General features: G+C 44.9%; 1 protein-coding gene across 3 annotated transcripts in view; it reads left to right on the top strand.

Moving 5' to 3' along the window:
* The window catches only part of SUFU (SUFU negative regulator of hedgehog signaling), a 105,824-nt gene that overhangs the window by 50,269 nt on the left and 32,122 nt on the right, over positions 1–23,433 (top strand). For 2 of the 3 annotated variants that reach the window (XR_011462798.1, XM_070363819.1), the window contains exons 4-7: positions 18,419–18,561; positions 19,439–19,524; positions 19,778–19,850; positions 22,903–23,059. Coding sequence is in view for 2 of the 3 variants with exons in the window: in XM_070363819.1 (XP_070219920.1) it covers positions 18,419–18,561; positions 19,439–19,524; positions 19,778–19,850; positions 22,903–23,059 (459 nt within the window). In the remaining variant the exon portion in view is untranslated. The remainder of the gene's footprint in view (positions 1–18,418; positions 18,562–19,438; positions 19,525–19,777; positions 19,851–22,902; positions 23,060–23,433) is intronic. The other variant, XM_005888050.3, reaches the window with a different exon arrangement.

Genomic DNA, 23,433 nt, shown 5'->3' with positions numbered 1-23,433 from the left:
GGATGCAGAGAAGTTAAGTGACTTCTTTAAGGTTGCTCAACAAAGGAAAATGTATCGGAAAATAAAGTATGATTACGCAGAGACTCCTCACTTGATGCCCTGTTTTTGCCTTGGACACGAGGGTAAACAAAATACATTTGGGCCAACTCTTTGTCTCCATGATTCGGTAGAGGAAAACTGATGAATGCCGAGTGTTGCTTGAACCTTACGCTGTGGTGGCTGGTGACAGAGCCAAGAGAAGTCAGTGTTTTATTAATTTATCTCTTTTTGGGTTGCTGGAGATGAGGCCCACCAGAAAGCTCTCTGGCTTAAAAGTTGATGTTTCAAGCAAATGGCCCATAAACACGTGAAAAGAAAGATGTTCACTTCATAATAAGAAAAACACAAATTAAAGTTAAACCACCCTGAGGTACCACTTCCCACTTGTCAGATTGGCAGAAATCCACATTTGATCACATAACCTGTTGCCAAATTGTGAGGAGGCAGGCACTTTCAGGCATTCATGGTGGGATGCAAAATGGTGCTCTCTCGGCGAAAGAGAACATATCACTGTCTAGCAAAATGCTTATCTACTTACCTTTGCTATAGCAGTTTCACTTCTAAGAATCCAAGACACAGATGCAAAAATAGGAAAAGATATTTACAAATGGCTACTAATTAAAGCATTTTTTTTACATGTTTGAAACGTTACATATTTGTCATAACTAGTGCAGGCATCTTCTCACAGCAGTAGTGGGGGGTCCATGGGAAGACAAGGAAATTTGTGCATGCTTTGTCATGCCTCTGCTTCCATTTGCTGCTGTCCCCTGGGCCAATGTAAGCCCCTGGCCAAGCCTAGAGTCAGAGAGTGAAGGGTCTACCAAGTTTTACAGATAAAATGCATATGTTAATTGGGACTACCAATGCAGTCAGTTTACCATAGGGTAAAGTACAGGTACTTGTAATTCATACAGCATGGTTTATAGATTTATTATCTTGGTTATGTAAGTAGAATACACTGTGTTAGCAAGATGTCTCTTAAAATGTATAAGTCCAACCGTTTCAGATATTTCAATATATATTAAGGAGTTATGTTTAAGAATATGTATGCTCATCATTCTATCTGTGCAATAAAAGATTTGGTGGTAATAAGGATAACACTCTTGAGGATAAGCAGTGGAACTGCCTCATGCAGAAGGCCAGGCACTGGCCTCAGAGTTGTTACTCAGAATGGCAGGCAAATGTGTCAAAGCAAAGAAATTTCTTTTTCACATAGCCTAAAAAGTTGTTGAATATTCAGGGATATAGAATCAAATATATGGTAATGTTGTGACCAAAATAAAACTACAGCCGCTGCAATCTTAAAAAAAAAAAAAAAGAAATGTGGAGAAAAATATGTATAGTAAGTTATTTATATAAGAAAACATGTTTTTCTTTATATGTTTTAAGTGGAAGGATAAACTATTATTTTTTAAATGATGATCTATGAAAAAAGGAACAGAATGTAGAGGAAGCCAGATTTCTCTAAATAGACTTTGTTTTTAGGTTTTTGACTTTGGAGTGATGTAAATTTTATTTAATTACAAAGCAAACAAAAAAGCCTATAATATTATCAAAATACTCCTTATAAGATAGAATGTGATTGATCTATATTTCGCATTGTATAAATTTGGTAGTTTATAACCAGATGTATTTGATCCTCATTCAGTTCAGTTCAGTTGAGTCACTCAGTCATGTCCTTTTTGCGACCCCATGGACTGCAGCATGCCAGGCTTCCATGTCCATCACCAACTCCTGGAGTGTGCTCAAACTCGTGTCCATCAAGTTGGTGATGCCATCCAACCATCTTATCCTCTGTCGTCCCCTTTTCCTCCTGCCTTCAATCTTTCCCAGCATCAAGGTCTTTTCCAATGAGTCACTTCTTTGCATCAGGTGGCCCAAGTATTGGAGCTTCAGCTTCAACATCAGTTCTTCCAATGAATACTCAGGACTGATTTCCTTCAGGATTGACTGGTTTGATCTCCTTGCTGTTGGTCCTCATTATATTCTACAAAAGCATTGAGGAAATTTGAGTAAGAAAGTGTAATAATACAGTGAAGATTTCTAGATAAGAAGATTGTCTTGTTTGCTTTGTTTAAAGATTGTTAATGCATATCAGTAATGGAGAAAATGACATTACTACCTAATATTGAAAAATGAAAGGTGTCTGTCTTCTGAAAAAAATTATAAAACAAAACCCAAAATGAACATTTTTCCTGTGTTGGTTTTCTGTGCTATAAAACTGATTTTCACAAAGTTAATGACTTAAAACAACACATGTTTATTATTAGTTTCTTTGGGTTAGTGGTCTAGACCTAGCTTTGACAGGTCCTCGGCTTAGGGTCTCACAAGGCTGATATGGAAATGGCTGCAGGCTGCATCCTTATTTGGAGGCTATACTGGGGAGAGATTGCTTCCAAGTTCCCTCAGGTTGTTGGCAGAATTCCTTTCCTTATGGCTGTAGGATTCAATGCAGCTTGCTTCTTCAAAGCCAGCAGTGCAGTCTCTGGTGTGTGTGTGTGTGTGTGTATCTCAACAGTCCTTTTTTTTTTTTTTAAGAGTTTTCACCTAATTCAGTCAAGTACACCAAAAATTATCTCCCCTATAATTAACTCAGAATCATTTGTTTGGGCCTCATATCCATTAGGATGGCTACTGTTAAAAAAAAAAAAGAAAAAGAAAACACCAGAAAATAATGTGTTGACGAGGATGTGGAGAAACTGGAAACCTCATGCACCACTGGTATGAATGTAAAATGGTACAGCCACTGTGGAAAATAGCACAGAGGTTTTTCGAAACATTAAACATAGAATTACTGTATGGTTAAGTAATTCCACTTCCAGGTATATATCCAAAAGAACTGAAAAGCAGAGTCTCCAAGAGTTACTCATACACCCATGTTCATAGCAGCGTTATTCACAAGAGCCAAAAAGGAGAAGCAACCCAGTGCCCGTCAACAGAAGAATGGATGGATAAAATGTAGTGCATACATACAGCCTTAAAAAGGAAGGCAATTGTGACGCTTTCTACAACATGAGTGAACCTTGAGGACATTATTCTAAGTGAACTAAGCCTGTCACAAAAGGACAAATATTGGATGGTTCCATTTACATGTGGTACCTGGAGTAGCCAGCTTCACAGAGACAAAAAGTAGACTGGTGATTGCCAGGAGCAGGAGAGAGTGGAGAATTGGGAGTTGTTGTTTAATGGGTACGAAGTTTCAGTTTTGCAAGAAAAGAGTTTTGGAGATTGTTTGCACAACAAGGTGGATGTACATAATAATATTGAATTGTTCACTTAGATTGTTCAGATGGTAAATTTTATTTTATGTGTATTTTAGTACAAGAAAAAAATTTAAAAATCAAATGATTAGAGATCTTAATAATGTGTAAAATCCCTTCACTTTCATATTCTCTTGGAAACCAACAGGTTGCAGGTCTTGCCCACACTCAAAGGGAGAGAATACAGGATATGAACACCAGGTGGTGGGGAATCATGGGGACTTCCTTAAAGTTGACCTAAAAATTCAAAGCAAAATGTAGCAAACGAAATTCACAACATATCCAACTAGAGAAAAGCCTGCGCAGCAATGAAGACCAAGCACAGCCAAAAAAAAAATCTTTTAAAAAAATCTGTGTTCATAGTAATACTTAAAAACGTAAATAAACAAGGTCCTGCTGTATAGCATAGAAGCTATATTCAACACCTCTGATCTTGAATATATCAGTGTCAATATATTTATGTATGTATATATATAATCTATATTCGATATATATACATATATGTATAACTGAATCAGCTTGCTGTACAGCAGAAATTAACATAACATTGTAAATCAACCAACTTCAGTAAAATAAATTTTTAAGAAAAGGCAATCAAACCAGAAGAACCTCATTTGATCATCTTTTTAGAAGATACGACCATTTATCATTCTGAAAACTAGCAAATAAAGGAAAAGAGCCACACATTTGATCTGCCTTTCCTGTAAAAATTACCTCAAGATAACTTTAGAGATGATTTCCAGCTAAAAAAGCTATAAAGAATGATAGAATCGTGTTTGCAACCTTCCAATGAAATACTAGATCTAGCTAGCGTCATCACTGTCTGCTAACATCACAGTCTAGCTCTAAGCTTTGGTGTTTACAAGAAACATCAAGAGACAGAGCAGCATGCTGAATAACACCATGGGGATGCAAACAGCAAAATTCTGACTGGGAAATTCTACTGGACAAAAAACCTGTTTCCTTCAACAAGGAGAAAAAAAAAAACAAACTTTGAGATTAGAAGGCTTAAAAAGTAAACCATCTAATGGGTTAGATTCCTGGGTTGGGAAGAGGAGGAGGGCATGGCAACTGGAGGAGGGCATGGCAACCCACTCCAGTATTCTTGCCTGGAGAATCCTCATGGACAGAGAGGAACCTGGTGGGCTACAGTCCATAGGGTCACAAAGAGTCAGACACGACTGAGTGACTAAGCACAGCACAGCACGTCTAAATACACTGTATGGTCCTTGTTTGAATAGTAATTTGATCAAACCAACTGTCAAAGACATTTATGGAAGATCAATTTGAACAATAACTTTGATATGTGATAATCAGAAACTACTGTCAAATTTTTTAGGTTTGATGCCTGTAATTGTGGTTATGCTTTTAAAAGTGTCCTTACCATTTAGAGATCAAAACTAAGATATTCATGGGTGAATTGATATAATATCTGAGATTTACTTCAAAGTAATCATATGAGGTTAGGGTGGAGGCTGGGGGGAGTGGTTATAGATGATTTAGAACTGCCCATGAGAGTTGATAATTAGTATAGCTAAGTGATATTTGGGAATTTATTGTATTATTTTCTCTACTTTGGTTGAAAATTCACCTTGACAAGTTGTTTGGTTTGTTTCTAAGCCTAAGTTTCAGACCAGGAGTCGCAAAAAAACATATGAAATATTTTAATGTAATTTGGAGAGATTTGAAGTACAAAGCTGTACGATGGGCTGGCCAAGTCTTAGCAGATTTAGTAAGAAAGAACTCCTTGAAAATTACGTTCTCTAATACTCAGGTCACCGCTGTACCGAAATGCTTTCCTTTCTCCTGTTTCAGTGTGGTTGGTGGTTGGGAGAAGGGTTGAAGTTCACTGTTTTGGTTTGATTGATTCACCAGTTTCCCCTGCCGCCTGACTGCATCTGGTGACTCACTCAGGAATGACTTCTTCCTGAGAGTACTAGGGTGAATGAAGCCTGAGCTCCACCCCAGGCCTGCCATTGAATAGTTCCACCTTGCTTACATCTGAACTCATAGCTGGGATGAGGGCAGACATGTTTTCTTAAATGAGGATGGCACTTGAGAGAAGACTTGCTTTTCTCACCTATGTAACTTCTTACCTGGTTCCAGAAGGTTTCTCTCTTCATATTCGTTGGAAACCAAACACTTTATGTACATAAAGCCTGGGCAGAACCAGGTTCTTCCCCTGAAAGGAACTGGAGCCACATCCTGTCTTCACCATCCTCTTTGCTGAAGGAAAAACAGAGATGGTTGTTTTATCTGCACCTTCCTAGCCTGTGCGTGCCAACGGTACACCTCTCTCCACTCCCAAAGCAAGTGCAAAATGACAACAAAGCAAAAAAGTACCTTAGAGTGTCCCTCCAGGCTTCCAGACTTCTGCAAAGGAGCAAAATGCCCTTCCTCTGGAATTTAGGCAGAATGAGGTCTGTGCTAAAGTTCTTTGACTCAGAGATACGAATGCAGCTTTGTTCCATAGTGAGAGTGCTTCTCCTCTGTTTATCCTAACAAATGTGAATAGCAGGTATGTGTGGTCGTCTTCACCTGGGCTTGTCAGGTGGCTGGTCTATAGCTGTGTATACAGATCTTAGATTTTAGACCTTTTTTCTTTTTTTTTTTTTGAAGAGAACAGCTGACTTTATTCTTAAAATGATCAAATAGCAAATGTTGATTGTCAAAGTATCATGAACAAAATCACTTAACAGATCTTGCCCTTGTCCCCAGAGATCTTGTATCTCAAAGAGCATAAAAACAGCCTATTAATAGAAATTTAAAATAATATCCTAAGATTTTAGACTTCTTAAGAGCAATGTTAACCCTGAGCTGTAAAGCAGTAAGAATGCTAGAAGTGCGGGTAAGAACCAGTGTACAGAAATAGGACTAAGAACAAAAGTTGCAAGGGAGAGAAAGGGGATTGTTTTTATGTAACTGACCATAACCACCAAGAGAAGAAAAATAAAGTAACAGGAAAAGTTTGAAATCTGTGGCAACAGGACCAGCATCATCAGTCTGGTTAATTTAGAAGGTGGAGCATTTGTTTAAGAAATTAAAAGCTTAGATGGTGAAAGTTCCACTGATGACATGTTAGATGTGAGCCAAGGGTGGCCCCCTAGCTTCCTGGCTGGGCCAGATCTGTGTCACTGCACACAGAGTTCCTGAGGCATGTCTGAGGTATCAAGGAGGAGTTCTTTCTGATTTTATTTTTTTAAGTGTATTAATAATATGTAAGTACATTTTTTGAGGCTAAAAATTCAGATTCTACAGATAAAGCCCTCCTTAACCACACAACCCAATCTCAGGCCCCTCCCTAAAAAAAGTCGTTTATCTGTATGACCATCTAGACACTTTTTTTTTCCTGTGTATTCACCTTCTTCTAGGTACCTAAAGAAATGAGATGGGTTTACTTTTTTTTTTCCTTCTTTAATGTAAGTGAAATGATGCTGTTCTTCACAGATAGATTTTTCAATTAACAGTATGTCTTGCAGATCTTTCCATGTCAATTATGTTTATCTATTTTTTTCCTTTTTACTGTTGCCTATGATTTGGTAGCATGTTTAGGCCATCATTTAACCATTTTCTTAGTGATGCACATTCAGGCTGTTTCACTTTTTCCATGATCACAAACAATGCACCAATGCTGCAACCATCCTTGTTCACTCCTCCTTGGGCACGTGTTCTGCTGTAGGGTAGATGCTAAGAAGTAGGATGATTGAGTCAAAGGGAATGTATCTTTATTAATAGTTTCTGCCATGTGGCCCTCTACAGTGACTATGCTAGTTTACATATTTGTTGTTTAGTTGCTAAGTTGTGTCCGACTCTTTTGTGACCCCATGGACTATAGCCCGCCAGTCTCCTTTGTCCATCGGATTTCCCCGACAGGAATACTGGAGTGGGTTGCCACTTCCTTCTCTAGAGGACCTTTCCGACCCAGGGATTGAACCTGCGTCTCCAGCATTGGCAGGAGGATTCTTTACCACTGAGCCACCATGGAAGCATTAGCAACTAAATGGATTTTCCTGTGGATTTAAATACTAGTCTTTTTAGGAAAGAGGCAGAAGGAGTAGAAGCATGCACTTGATTTTAAAACTTTAAAACATCTCTTGGCATTTTGAGGGGTTGAAATGTATGTAGGGGTTGCAAGTTTAAAATCTTTTTTGTTATTTTGGCTTTTGGAACAAAGGAGCTTGGAATCTGCTCTGTGTGTAGGTGGCGAGTCCTCTGCCAGTTCAGGAGAGTGAGAGGAGCACGGACAGGTTTTGCCCAGTTACTAGCCTCTGGGCAGAAGACTCCGCCTTTACATTCTGACAGATGTCTAAACACATGGAGCTGCTTTAAGAGAGAAGTGAAAGCATCTGCCAGTTTAGGACTCAGGGTTTTCTGGAAGGCCCTGAATTCCTTACAGGAGGGTATGGCCATGGTGGGTGGAGGAACAGGATTTGACTAGTGACAGCTGCTACCTGTGGCAGATAGATCCCTACGAGCTCCCACTGCAGTCAAGGGCCTCACCATCCACACGGGGAGAATGAGGGTGTCGCACTGGGACCCTGTGTGTGTGGACATGGAGTGTCCGGGATCTGTCGTCGGCCTCTGGGGTTATTCCCACTACCAGATAGAGAGCCCGTCCTGAGACTCACTTTTGGGGGAGGACCCTGGGGGCCACTGGCAGCCTGCCAGCCCCCTCCTGCACTGATTTTGCTGAGTTTCTCTGTTATGAAAGGGGTCTCCCTTCCCCTGCACCGTTTGCCTTTGTATCTGTGTCTTTGAGGAAGAGGGAAGAAGGTGGAGAGCCAGAGGTTGTTGAGAAAATACATAGGGAAACAATTTTGAGTCTCCTTGGACTGGCTTTCCAATCCTTGGCAATTCCTTTGATTCTGGACGAAACCTAGAAGAAATATCCTTTGCTTACCCCTTCAGTTTTGTAAGAACAAGCACGTCTCCTCTTGCTCTTCCTGACTTAATCAAGTGGTATGGCACGCCCACTTCCCCAGCAGTGTCTTGCAGCCACATTGAGCCAGATTAATGTCACACAGAACTAGTTGAAGGACTCTCTCTAACCAAACACTCAGATTCACTTTTCCAGTCTAGAGAAACTGCCTTCAGGAGTTCTAAAAGGTGGGAGAGGGGTTGAATTCTTGCTTCCACCCCTTGATCAGGTTGGAAAAGCTTGACACCATCCACCCAGCTATGAAGAACTTTGCCTGCTGGCCACGAAAGCCCGTTAACACACGTACAGGCAATCTGTCTCTCTCCCGCCTCCACACACTGTTTGTTTGTTTTGTGGTTATTTCCTTCTTTCTTAAAGAAAGAATCCTGTCTCGGCCTTTCTTTGGCGGAGTGTGATTTGAAGCGCTGCAGCGGGGCGATTGTGCAATCCCGCTCCTGGAATCTCCTTCCTACAGTCTGCTGTGCATGTGTGCGCAGAAGGGCAGGGGTGCCAGATTCTGTTGTTCCATACCAATCGAAGCTTCTAAACTCCCGTGTCCCCCTCATACTGTCTGCTTACAGTACTCAAGTGTTAAAGGGGAATTTCCCAGGACACAGTCAGTTTTTTGCTCCTATGTGATACACATACATATTGTTCTCAGCTGCCATCCAGACTCCCTAGGGTAGGCTAGGTCTCACCAGTGCTGCAGGGCTCCGAACTGCACTCAGCTCTGGCTTGGAGCTGGGGAGTCTGGGCAGGGGGCAGAGAAGTGTCCACTCATGACTTTATTTGGCTCCCGGGAGGAAGGAGAGTTGCCGTTGCCAGGAAAAGGTGAGCGCTGATCTTTCCCAGCAAGAAGGTCTGTTCCCTTCCTTCGGCGGGTGCTTTCACATGGATGTAGGGGAGGACTGCAGGAGGCTCTGGGTCTGAGGGTGCTAGAACAGTGAGGGCAGTGCCCTCTGCTTGATGCCTGGGGTGCCCCCTCCCCAGAATGAGCACAACATCTCATAGGTGTGTTAAGGGCTCCAGAAATGTAATCTGTGGCAGTGATACCAAGCTGTCCTACATGCTGTGACCTCAGAAAATGTTGGAGGCTCCTCATTTCTAGAAATCTACCATGACACAAATAGATGAGGCAATATACAACCCCACTTCTTTCCCTACAGCTTGGCTTAGAACAAGCAAGGAGAAAGCACCAGGGCTTAGAAATTAGGACAGGATTACATGGAGATCCAGCAGGGCAGTGGGCAGACTAAGTGGCTTCAGTTAGGAGTATCTGGGCTGGGCAGAGGCCGACAGGGCTGACTTTGAACTTCACCCCCTCCACCACCTCGGCTAGGCCTGGGTCATTCAGTAAAACCTCCAGGCTGTCTCCTCCTCCTGCTGGGGCATCTGGAGGCTGCTCAGGCCTGTGCAGACTTGTGTTTCTGCCCATTTAATGTATTGCAGTTCATGGGCCTTCAGTTGACTTGAAGGGTCTCTCTTCCAACCACAGAGGAGGCCTTCTCTGGGCCCAGCTCCAGCAGCCCACAGTGGGCCTTCTCAGGAAGGAGAGAGGGTGAGGCCATTGCCAGATTCTCCCCACCTGGAATGTTGGTTTGATCCTGGGACTTTCTGAGACAGGGGAGGCCACCTGACCTTCCCGCTCAGCCATCTGTGTCGGAACATCTGGCATTTCAGGGAAGAACTGCTTAGCTGTCCTAGGAACCAGCTCTATGTCTTCATTTGGGAAGCATGGAAGGCTTCATCGTGAAAGTGATTTGTGAGTACCAAGAAGATGAGAGGGATGGAAAGATGATGACCGCAACCCCATTGTTCAGAGCTTGACCCTAAAGTTGACAGACTCCAGTCTACCAGCCTGCTTTGGGCTGCCTTTTGTTTTCCTCCACTCCCTGAAACACCTCTTGCAGACCTGCCACCCCTTTGACACCTGCCCCAGTTCAGCTGGGTTTCCTGCCTTTGCTCTTCATGTCTGGAGCGCAGGTAACCATCCACAAGCATGAGTACTTCTGGCATCCGCCATGAGAAACCCTGTCTTTGAGGCTCCAGGAGACAACATTAACCCGTTCTCCTCAGACCAAGCTTATGGAGTCTGACCACTGAGATGGGGGGTGGGGGAGGCGGGGGGCTCCTCCTATACTTCTACACAGAATGGAAACAGATCCCACTCTTAAGAACTCTTGAAGAACGCATTTGTTTCTTAGTGTTTCAAAGGCAGCTCTCATTATTTTGCAAACAATAGCTGTTTTCTTCTGCAATCCATTTCCCTAGATTTTGCTAACTTCTTCTATCTAGCACAGTCCTACTTCAAACCACCATGACTAAAGCTGGATGTTCACGAGGTAGGGTAGGGTGACAGCCAATTCAAGGGGTCAGTTAGAATCTGCACAGCCATACGCACCGCCCCCCCCGCCCCAACCTCTTAAGAGTTCTTGCCAGGGAGTTGTTTGTTACTGGGGAGAGACATCCAGTGATGAAAGCTTTCTTTAAACTGAGCAAGGGGCAGAACTGAAGCGAGTATGTTTTGGATCCTATGCCACCCTGAAGTGGTGTAAATTTTCCAAACAGGCTGCAGCAGCGGAATGGTACTGCAACATAGTACTGGGAGGCGGAGAGGAAGAGGGAGGGAATGTGAAGTGGCCTCCAGGCCTCACCTGGAATTGCCCACCTTCACACCTCTTGGCAGCCCCTCTGCTGTGCAGTTTGGGTGGGGTTCCCAGGGATGTCTGGGTAAGAACACTTGAGGGGACCAAAGAAAGGAAGGGAGAGGGAGCGAGCTCCTCTAACCACTGGGCTGAACAGCTGGGCCTCCAACCGAGGCAGTATTAGCATTTCAAAACCCCTCTGATGGGGCTGAGGCCTTCCCAGGGTGGGCGCTGGGCCTGAGAGCAGAGGCCATGCTGGCTCCGCACAGAATGGGGCTGAGCATCCGGGGCATAAAGACCAGGCTGGACTCAAGAATGAGCCCATTGTGGCTTTGTCCCAGGCTTGAAAACTGTGACCAAGGCTCTTTCATTGTTAAGAAAGACCGTTTCTTGGCCAGAGCAGAGCTCAGAAGTCTGGTTCACCCAGCAGGCAGGTCTGGGAGGTTGTTAACTACGTGCTCTCTAAACCTTTCTGTGGGTAGTTAAGACCGTCTCACTCCGGATCACGCAGGTTGGTGTGTTGGTTCTGTAACAGCAACCCGGGTCTGTCTCCCAGCTGACTAAAGTCAACCCCTTCCCAAACTGTCTGTACAGAGTTGCTTTTCGTTATTCGTATTGCATTTAAACAGTGTAGCTTTGTAAAGCATGTATTTTTAAATTGATGTTAATTCTGGTTAATAAAGGTCGTAATTCCAAACCTCTGTAGCCTCTTCCCTGTTTCCAGCCAAAGTCTGCTTAGAGGTGGGGCGCTGGAGGGAACTGGCCACTCTTCCTTAATCCAGGAGCAATGGTGCCACCTACTGGCAGTTGCTGTTAGCTACAGGTTCTGTGGCCTGTCGTGCTATTTGATAAAGGGACTTTGACCGAGATGGAAGTAGCAGTATTCCAGTACAGAAGTAATAACATGCTCCAGTGGAACACGCACTGAGTAGGCACACTATTTCCTACTTACAGATGTGGAAGGGCTTAGAGACTGTGATTGGGCAAGTTGCCCAGGGTCACAGAGGCAAATAGGCTTCCCTGGTGGCACTTAGTGGTAAAGAACATGCCCGCCAATGCAGGTTAGATGTAAGAGACACAGGTTTGATCCCTGGGTAGGGAAGACCCCCCTGGAGAAGAGAATAGCTACCCACTCCAGTATTCTTGCCTGGAGAATGCCATGGACAGTGGAGCCTGGTGCGCTACAGTCCATAGGGTCACACAGAATTGGACACAACTAAAGTGACTTAGCACGAACATGCACGCAGCAGAGGCAAATAGGACAGAGCCTTCCCACCTGCAAAATTAGCCAGTTGGCCAGGGTTTGCCAAAGCCAGCAAGAGATTTTAGATGGTAACTGGACAAAGCACTCAATACTGTGACAAGTGAGGACTGTCTTCCCTCTTCAGTTCTGATTCAGTCCTGCTGAGTTTGTCAGTTTGATATGACTCTTTAAACCTTTAACAGTCTTTGACCCTTGTTTATTTCAGTTTTTAACAATGTTAGATAGGCAGCAGTATCAGTTATAAATTATTAACTTTTTTCATTAAATTATTTTGAAGTTATCAAAATTATCTTCCACTTTATGACAAGCAAAATTGGTTTTTTATTTTCCTTATGTAGTATAGTGATATGACATTTCCTTTAAAGTAAGTTTGTTAGATTTTAAAAAGTGAGTCAATTTTAGGGGGGAAATACAGGTAGGCAATGGGATGGGTGTACACAGATAAGTTGAAAACCCTGATGGATGTTAACGGGTGACTCAGAAGTGTGGGCGATGTTGCACTGTGCCCATCCTCACTGGCTAGCTCTACAACCTTGGGCAATCTTGAGGATCCTTTCCTTGTTTGTAGAAAATGAAAATGGAGTAGGTGATTGCATAGGTGGACTATAAAATGCTGTGAAGTCTGGGGACTATGACTCAGGTTTCTCCCGGGTCAGGCTGCTTTACCTGTGAAGGTAGTAACAGTCCAGGGCCTTGTTTCTTCCACTTTTCTTCTCCCACAAGATTCTTCCCTTTTACCTGCTGCATTTTCTTTCTTCTTCTTAAAAATCACCTTTACAGAGATATAATTCACATATTTTATAGTTCACAGCTGTGAGACCATTACCCCAAAAAGCAGCCCCAGACCAGTCACTTCCCATTCCCCCTTACCCAATCCAGCCCTGCTGCTGCTGCTAAGTCGCTTCAGTTGTGTCGGACTCTGTGCGACCCCATAGACGGCAGCCCACCAGGCTCCCCCATCCCTGCGATTCTCCAGGCAAGAATACTAGAGTGGGTTGCCATTTCCTTCTCCAATTCATGAAAGTGAAAAGTGAAAGTGAAGTCACCCAGCCCTAGGCAACCACTAATCTGTCTATCTCTGTAGATTTGCCTACTCAGGACATTATGTATAAATGGAATCACACATGGCCTTTCGTGACTGGCTTCCCACTTAGCATCATGTTTTTGCTATGTTGTTCATGTTGTGGCATGTATCAATACATCAGTATTTTGTATTGCCAAATAATATTCCATTGTGTGGATATACCACATTTTATTTATTCATTCATTAGTTGATGGACACTTGGGTTGTTTCCACCTTTGGGCTATTATGAATAATGCTGCTGTGAACACTGAAGTACAAGTCCTTGTGTGGACATGTTTTCATTTCTCTGGGGTATGTACCTACAAGTGGCATTGTTGGGTCATATGGTAATCCCATGTTTAGTATTTCATGGAATCACCAAACTTTTCCAAAGCAGTTCCACCATTTTACATGGGCTTCCTGGTAACTGAGCTGATAAAGAATTTGCCTGCAATACAGGAGACAAATACAGGTTGAATACAAATAGAATACAGGTTCAATTTCTGGGTCAGGAAATTACCCTGGAGAAGGGATAGGCTACCCACTCCAGTTTTCTTGGGCTTCCCTGATGTCTCAGGTGGTAAAGAATCTGCCTGCAATGCAGGAGACCTGGGTTCAATCCCTGGGATGGGAAGATCCCCTGGAGGAGGGCATGGCAGCCCACTCCAGTATTCTTGCCTGGAGAATCCCCATGGACAGAGGAGCCTGGCTGGCTACAATCCTTGGGGGTCAGAAAGAGTCGGACACGACCAAGTGACTAAACACAGCACAGCACCACTAATGCAGAGGGGATCCAATTTTTCCAAATCCTCACCAATACTTGTTATTTTCTGAGGTTTTTGTTTGCTTTATTTTTTTATTTTTATAATGGCCATCCTAATGTACGTATGAGGGCTTCCCCCATAGCTCAGTCGGTAAAGAATCTACCTGCGATGCAGGAGACCCAGGAAGATCCCCTGGAGAAGGAAAGAACAACCCACTCCAGTATCCTTGCCTGGAGAATCCCATGGAGAGAGGAACCTGGCAGGCTACAGTCCATGGGGTCATGAGAGTTGGATACGACTTAGCAGCTAAATCAATCAATGTGTGTAAAGTGATTATTTCCTTGTGGTTTTCATTTGCGTTTCTTTTCACTTTCTTGAATTACAACAGGTTTTAATTTTAATGAAGTCCAATTTATCTTCTCTTTGTTTGTGTGTGCTTTTGGTTATCTATCTAAGAACATTGCCTAATTCAAGGACAGAAGATTTACTCTTATGTTTCTTCTAAGAGTTTTGTAGTTCTATTATAGTTAGGTTTATGATCCATTTTGAATTAAGTTTTATTTATGGTTTAGAGAAGGAATCCAGCTTGATTCTCTTGGATGTAGATATTCAGTTGTTCCATCACTATCTGCAGAAAAGAGTATTCTTTCCTGTATTGAATTGTCTTGACTATCTTGTCAGAAATTAATTGACCATAAATTTGAGGGTTTGTTTCTGGACTCTATAAATTGTGTTACCTTGATCAAATGGTGTTCTTGTGCCAGTACCACACTGTCTTGATGACTATAGCTTTGTAGCAAGTTTTGAAAACAGAAAGATTAAATCGTCCATCTTTTTCAAGATTGTTTTGGTTATTCTGTGTCCCTTGCATTTTCAAATGAATTTTAAGATCAGGTTGTGAATTTCTGCAAAAAACAGAGGGGGGGCATTTGGCATTTTAACAGGGACTGTATTAAATCTGTAGATCACTTTGGGGAATATTGCCATCTTAACAACATTAAGTCTCCTGGTTTATGAGCAATTTCCATCTATGTAGGTCTTCTCTATTTTCTTGCAGCAGTCGTTTTATAGTTTCCAGAGTACAAATTTTACATTTCTTTTGTTAAATTTATTCCCAAGTATTGTATTCTTTTTGATTCTGTTGTGAATGGAATTATTTTATCAATTTCATTTTCAAGTTGCTCTTCTTAGTGTATAGAAATATGCACTAGCTGTTTATTATTCTTATATCCTGAAATCTTGCTGAACTTGTGTTTTTCTGATAGTTTTTTAGTAGATTCCTTAGGATTTCAATTATAAGATCATGTCATCTATAGATAGAGGTAGTTTTATTTCCTTGTCAGTCTATCCAATTTTTTATTTGTTTTTCTTACCTTATTGCGTTGGTTAGAACCTCTAATACCATAGGGTTTTTTGTTTGTTTGTTTGTTTTGTTTTTTAGAACCTAGTGAATGATTCCCTCTTGGTCCTTCTTTTCTATTTTATTGTATTCTCTTTAAGTGTTACTGATGTATTTGTTTGCTTTTGGCCGCACTGGGTCTTCACCGCTGTGCTCGGGCTTTCTCTAGTTGTGGTGAGCAGGGGCTGCCTCTAGGTGCAGTGTGCAGGCTTCTCCTTGTGGTGGCTCCTCTCGTCGTGGAGCACAGGCTCTAGACACACAGGCTTCAGTAGTTGTGGCTCAAGGGCTCCCCACAACATGTGGAATCTTTTCAAAGCGTGGATCAAACCCACGTCCCCTGCATTGTCAGGGGTATTCTTAACCGCAGGACTACCAGGGAAGTTCAGAACCCCTAATACCATGTTGAATAAAAGTGGTGAGAGCCCGTATCTCTGTTTTGTTGTTGATCTTAGAGGGAAATAATTCAGTGTTTCATCATCAGGTATGATGTTAGCTGTAGATTTTTTGTAGGTGCCCTTTAACAGATTGAGGAAGTTCTCATCTATTCCTAGTTTGAGTGTATTTGTCATAAAAAAAAAAAAAGTATTGCATTTTGATAAATGCTTTTTCTGTGTCTATGGAGAGAATCCTGTGATTTTCCAGAAAATCTGTATTCTGTTGACGTAGTATTTACATTACATTGATTGTCTTATGTTAAACTAACTTTGTATTTCTGGGATAAATCTCACTTGGTCATTGTGTCATTTTATATGTTGTTGTATTCATTTTGCTGATATTTTTGTTGATGATTTTTGTGTCCGTGCATAAGGGATATTGGTCCGTGGCTTTCTTTTCTTGTAATGCCTTTGGTTTTGGTATCAGGGCTTTATAGAATGAATTGGGAAGTGTTACCTTTTTTTTTGTTTGATTTTTGGAAAAGTTTCTGAAAAATTGGTATTAATTCTTCTCTAACTGTTGGTAGAATTTACATTGAAGTCATCGGGCCTAGACCTTTTATTGTGGGGGGAAGCTTTTAATTACTAATCCAGTCTTTTTACCTGTCGTATTGCTTCTTTCTTGCAGATCACGTATGCTGCTTGTAGACACATACTTCTGTAAAGGGGAGAAAGTCTGGGAGGAGCAGGCTGAGCAGGAATTGGGAAATTGGGGGGTTTGTAGTTGACTCTCCCTGTGCCTTACTTTAAATGTTGACTGAAAAGTGATGAGATCTTGACAATTGCAGATTCCCAGATCATAAGCAATAGACCACAATGAACCACTATACATTAGTTCTACTACTAACTGTAGTTGGTATGAACTACGACAGTTATATAAAATATGAGGTAGTTGACTATTTCAGAATGAAAAATACAAACTTACTTCATGATTATTTTAAAAAATAAGAATAAGAAATGAAGTAGTTATTGTACATAAAACTATAGTAACCAAAACTGTATGGTATTAACATTAAAAACAGACACATAAATCAGTGGAACAGGGTAAAGAACCCAGGAATAAAGCCACACATGTGGTCAATTAATTTACAAAGTCAGAAAAAGAAAGATAAGTATCATATGATATCATTGACATGTGGAATCTAAAAAAATAAATAAAAGAAAAAATGAAAACCAAGCTCATAGATACACATAACAGACAGATAGTTGCCAGAGGAGAGAGGAGGTTGCTGGGGGGGTGGGGGGGCGGGTAGGTGAAATTGGGTAAAGGGAGTTAAAAGGTACAACTTCCAGTTACAAGATAAATTCTATGGAGGTATATACAGTAGAGTGGCTATGGTCAACAGTACTGTGTTATATATGTGAAGGTTCCGAAGAGAGTAGATCCTAAAAGTTCTCATCACAAGAAAAAAAAATATCTTGTGTGGTGATTGGCTTGTTGTGATAATAATTTAATAATATATACATATAGCAAATCATTATGTTGTGTACCTTAAGCCAATATAATACAATATTATATTTATAAATAATAATTTATAATTGAGGGGAAACTATGAGGTAACTTTCTGTGTGTTGATATGAATGATCTCCAGGATACATAATTTTGAATGAAATGTGCAAAACAATGTGAAGTGGGAAGAAATGGAAAAGGACCTGTAGATGCCTTCAGTCTGGTAAATGCAGACCTGTGGAAGGATACCCAAGGTGAAAGGCAGGGGAACAGGAAACTTCATAGCATCTGGGTATTTTCCCCTTGTGGCTCTGCTCCCTCACGCATCTTTCTTTGAAGCAGTGGGCCCGTGTGAAGGGCAACAGGGAGACTGTCAGGTGGCCGTATTTGCACGTTTCTCTTAGGCAGCCTGGGCCCAAAGCCTGTGTCCTCCAGGGCAGCAGCTGCCCCTCCGGGCTGCATGTCTCTGCCGAGGTGTGTGAGGCATGGTCAGATCTCCGTCTGCTGAGGAGCTGTTCCCTGAATCTCTCTGCCTATGGGAAACTCGCCCTCCGAGGTTGGGGATTCCTATTTGAACAGTTTCAGCTGCACAGACAGAGAAGGCAATGGCACCCCACTCCAGCACTCTTGCCTGGGAAATCCCATGGACGGAGGAGCCTGGTGGGCTTCCGTCTGTGGGGTCGCACAGTTGGACACGACGGATGCGACTTAGCAGCAGCAGCAACAGCAGCTGCACAGAAATCCTAGTATGTTTTTCCAAGGTGAAGGGCTTTCACAGCCCTCCAGCCTTCCTGTGGACTTCTGGCTGAATTCTTTCATTCTTCTGTACTTCATTCTTTCTTGGCAGACCTGATTGTGGCTGCCCCTTCCCACTGAACTCCCCCAGTGAAGGTGCTGGGGAAGTGAAGATTCCAGAAGTTGTTGGGCCCCCCAAGCGAGCAGCCCCACTGGCAGCCTGTCATTTTCCATTGAAGGCTGGCAGGATTGGCAAGCAGGAATGCATTTGATTTGGGGGAAATAGCCATATTCTTTGCTCTCATCTGAGTGAATGCTTCCCCTCCTTCACTGGGGCCACCTTGGAAGGCTATGGAGCCTCCCAGCCCAGGCTTCTCAGGCCCCAGCTTGGGCTTCAGGGCTGCCTGCCAGGCCTCAAACGCTGAGGACCCTCACGTCTCTCCACAGAGAACACCTTCTGCAGTGGCGACCACGTGTCTTGGCACAGTCCTTTGGACAACAGTGAGTCAAGAATTCAGCACATGCTGCTGACAGAGGACCCGCAGATGCAGCCTGTGCAGACACCCTTTGGGGTGGTCACCTTCCTCCAGGTGAGGCCCGGGTTGGACATGGGCTCCAGCCTTCCCTGGCAGGATGGGAGGGCGGGTGGTCTTCTCCCTCTTTCTAGTCCCTCTGATGGTCTGTCAGGTGGATTCGGGTGGTCTGCTTCAATCTGCTGAGATGGGCTGAGGGGGCAGGGGCGGGGCCATTTGGGTAGGAGAGGGTGGCCATAGCTGAGTGGATAGCAGGGGAGGGTATTTCTGTGAACTTATAAGACCTGGACAGCCACAGGCCCAGGACCCCTCTGGCGGGCAGCTTGGGGCTGGACTGGACCTTACCCAGAGGAGCGTGCATCTCCCCCAGCTGTAACCAGGCTGCTTGTGGTCATGGTGGGTCTCTGTGAAGGTCTAGTTTTTTCCTCTGAGATTTACTCAAAAGTTCAGCCCCTGATAAGGAAGGGAGCTTTTCTTCGAGCTGCTGGCAGCCTCTGGTTGTCTCTCCGAGCTAGAAGGGTCTCAGAATCTCCTCTGTTTACAATTCCTGTGATCTCGCCTGGGTAGGAACCTCTCCTTGGACCTCCCCTGTTTCCAGAGACGTGGGCTGGGGACCCATCCTAAGTCTGCAGGGCCCTGATTTTCTCTTCTGCCATCTGGGGCATGGCTTTGTGTCACCCAGACACCTGAGCCATCGCAGCAGGGCAAGGGTCAGACCTTGGTGCCCCACCTGTGGACCCATCTGTCTCCTAGTCAGGCCGCTGTTCCTTTCTAAGGGAACCATCTTATTTTGGACACATCAACCCCAGAACACAGATCCTGCCTGTGGTCCCCCAGGTTTGAGGACACTGAGAGAGCCTGTGTGGCTGACCTTCCGGATGGGTGGGAGGAATGGCCATTAACACACAATGGCATCTTTGTCCTTGGGTCTCAGATCGTTGGTGTCTGCACTGAGGAGCTCCACGCAGCCCAGCAGTGGAATGGGCAGGGCATCCTGGAGCTGCTGCGGACAGTACCCGTGTGAGTGCACCCCTGCGCCAGGAGGTGGGGGCAGGCTCCCCAGGTCAGGGATTGGGAGCCCCTCCTTCCCCCTTACATTACTGCTCAGACTCTGGGTTTTCACACTGGGCCTCCCTGATCACTACCCCTGGCTGTCCCTTGGCCACTAGTACCCTGTGTTCTGGGCCTGGGGCAGTGAGCAGGGAAGGCTGTAGACCCAGCCCGTCAGCCCCAACCCCTCAGTTACCATCCTGTCCCCTTTCCTTGTCCACAGCGCTGGCGGTCCCTGGCTGATAACTGACATGCGGAGGGGAGAGACCATATTTGAGATCGACCCACACTTGCAAGTATGTCTTGAGTGAGGAAAACGTTTCTAGCACACTGTGCCTAGGCCTCTGCCACATAACCCTGGCTTTCCTGTTGGGAAAACAGAGGAGCTGTATTTGTGAGTGAGTAGAAATATGGCATGATATGTAACTTGTTCTCTGAATTCTGCAGAGTACATAACGGAGCAGAGATTTCAGTCCAGGAAAAATTGTCTAAACACATTTTCCTGAATTTTAAAAGGATTGATTTTATTGAATGCAAATTATACATCAATAAACCTGACCAAAAAATTGGATCACCAGCAAGAAAGAAAATCAGTATAATGGGTATTGCTTGTCTGGGATTCATCCTGCCATGTTCCCCTTCTTAGAAGAACACGGGCTTCCTTTCAGAAAACCTCCCTACTGCCACTGCCGCACCATGACAGACAGTGGAACAGGTGACAGTGACCCCACAGCCCAGCTGCGGGGATGAGGGCTGATTGGTCTAAAGATCCTACCCTCTTTCAGATCATTTTCATCTTGGGCAGTCAGACACCGAGTTCCTCCCGTGGGTAGGTTGGTATCCCTTGATCTATAAAAGAAAGTCTTTGTACACACAGGTCGGCCGTTCCCGCTTGCTGTGTGGCCCACCTGTACAGTGGTGTCAGTGTCATCTCTGGGATTTTTAGAAGCAGCACTCTGTTTGTATGCAGGTGAATTTTGAAAGCCGGGTAGAGCATAACTTTGTTTCTTATGAGCTTCTCATGAAACAGGAACCGCAGACAGCCAGTAATGTGCCTGGCACGTGCCTGCCTCCTTCTCTTTTGCCCTTGCCCTTTGCAAGTCATTGCCATCTCTGAACATTTTATGCCTCTGTAGAAATCTCACAGGCCACAGGCAGCCTGTGTTAGTGCCAAGAGTTGGTGTTCTTTAGGAAGGCTGGGAGGGGGTAGGGAGAGGTAGCAGGCAGACAGGCAGCCTGCGGTCCCTGGGCTCATTACTGCAGACCTGGGAGTTCTCGGGCAGAAGCCTACTCATTCACAGATGATGCTCCTCTATTTACCTATTTACCTTTTCGATCACTGCCAGGATCCTCTGTTATCTCTCCTTTAACTTGGTTTCCTAGTAGCTTCTGCTTATGCAAGAACTGGAACCACATGGCTGTGTTTCCCTAAGCCCTTGTTCTGCAGCCACACTGGGATCCAGCACAGGGCATCGTGGGCTGTTGCTTTGGCCCCTGTCCTAAGTGCCAAGTGCTAAGAAAGCACCCAGTCTTTAAGCTACTAGGATAAGCAGCCTGTCCTTGCTCTACATACCGAGAACAGTTCTCCTTTCTAGTCTTCAGGCATCCCTAAGGCCAGCCAGCAGGACCCAGAGCACTAGTGTTCTTTAAAAGCAAGCAAAGCACCTCGGTGTGCGCCCAGTGGGAGCTGCTCTGTGCTCACTTGTGTCTCTGGGGTCTACTTGCAGCTGGTTTGTTTTAGAGCTGCTCCTGGCCCTTTGCTCCACACTCTACCACTAGCCAGTTGTGTGCGGGAACAAGTCCCCAGATTCCTCGGCATCTTTACCCTTTCTTGTTTACTCATAAAGTAAGTGGGCTGAGCTCATTGAGCCAAGAGATGTCTTCAGCTTCTTGCTTAGATGAGGGGCCCCAAGGTGGCCAGTGGAGAAGGAAAAACATAGACTCTATCCTGAGCAAACCTGCACGCCCCTGCCTAGGGCACAGAGAGCCACTCCCTGTTGTCAACTCAGAATCCTCAGCTTTGCCTGGGCTGATGGGAGCCCTGGAGATGGGGAGAGGGGGGCTGATGGGAAGGAGGCATCAGGCCAGGGCCACCTGCTGACGGTGTCCAGAAACAAGGACCCTCTCTGTAGGCTTACCTTGTGCTTTCTGAACAGGCTCCCCAGCCAAGCAGCAGGCCAGTATGGGCCTGTGGAGCCATGGGGAGAAGGTCCCCAGACAGGGAGGAGCAGATTCTAATTGAGGTCCTGACTCAGGAGCTTTATTTGGCCCACATGACTGTTTATGAACGAGGTTGCAGGAGCCTCCCAGATGACCTTTCATCCAAAGCCCAACAGCACAACTGTATTTTACCGGAAATCCCAGGGTATTTGTGTTCACCTCTTCCTTGAGACCATTTGGAGAGTGTTTGGACTCCACAATATCAAGGCCTGTGCGAAGGCAGGACCTCTGGTGGAGCTTGCAGATGCTCACCGCCCTCCCGGCCGCCAGTTCAGTCTAAGAAATGGAAAAGAATCTCCATCCAGAATCGTTGGCCAAACAAGTCAGCAATGCTGCAGGGAAAGTCCTGCCCTTCTGCTCTCTGGGGGCTCGTCACCGTGTGACCACACCCTCTGCTGTTGGAAGAAGAAACTGCAGGTGTGGAGCTGGAGAGGTGGAGCTGAGTCCCAGTCTCTCCCGCCTGTGGCTGGCTTCCACACTGGCCTCTGGAGCAGGGCCGGGTGATCAGTCAGCAGAGGAAGGACTGTGCCTTTCCTCCAGGAGGTAGTTCCTGGCCCTGCTACGTCAGCTCCATAGGCCAGCACAGGGTGGGCAGAGTCAGGGCTCTGAAACAGGTGTGAAGGTCACTATACTGGAAGTCTAATGAGTGAGGAGAAGCTTCCCTTGGGATTTTCATTCTTCCCAGCTCCCCTAACTCCTGGTTCTCCTGGAGGAGCCCAGTGGCTGGCAGAGACTGTCACTCGTTAGTAACCAGGGCAGAATAGAGTCAGGAATCCTGTTCTTCTGACACCTGTCCCGTGCTTAGCTCTTACTCATGCTCGTGCTTGGTCCCTAAGTCATGTCCAGCTCTTTGTGACCCCATGGACTGTAGCCCACCAGGCTCCTCTGTCCCTGGGATTCTCCAGGCAAGAATACTGGAGTGGATTGCCATCTCCTTCTCCAAAGTATCTTCCCTACCGAGGGGTCGAGCCCACCTCTCCCACATTGGCAGGTAGATTCTTACTGCTGAGCCACCAAGGAAGCCCTTAGCTCTTATTGAAGCTCAGTAAATATGGGCAAGCAAATATGGGTGGTGACCTTGGGCCACTGGTTGGCTGAAGGAACTCTGGCTCTTTGGTTCTTTCCAAGCAGGAGCGAGTTGACAAAGGCATCGAGACAGACGGCTCCAACCTGAGTGGTGTCAGTGCCAAGTGCGCCTGGGATGACCTGAGCCGGCCCCCCGAGGATGACGAGGACAGCCGGAGCATCTGCGTGGGCGCTCAGCCCCGGCGGCTCTCCGGCAAAGGTGGGGGCTTTGCCTTCCCCTTGCCCAGGCTGGGTTTTAGCATTTCTTGGCAGTATTTAAACCGCCAGTGAGATCTCCAGCAAGGTGGAATGGAGGGAGCTTTAGTGACCCATTTCTCCTGGGTTTTGTGTGTATGTATTTCACATTGTACCTCCAGCAGGGACCATTGTGTTTTAGGTTTGCCCCTTGCAATCTGAGGTCAGGGAGGTGAGTGGAAGCCCTAGAACAGTTACAGGAAATGACCATAGTCCACCCAAGTGCAGGAGAACAAGCCCTGGCCACCCACAGAATTGACACAGGGCCCAGCTCTAGCCTGAAAGCCATGCCAAACCCGAGGATCATACTGGCCTCAGCTCTGCCCAGGCCTCTGATGG

This window comes from Bos mutus, chromosome 26, assembly GCF_027580195.1.
Source record: "Bos mutus isolate GX-2022 chromosome 26, NWIPB_WYAK_1.1, whole genome shotgun sequence".
Taxonomy (NCBI): domain Eukaryota; kingdom Metazoa; phylum Chordata; class Mammalia; order Artiodactyla; family Bovidae; genus Bos; species Bos mutus.
This window is presented reverse-complemented; position numbering and strand designations above follow the sequence as displayed.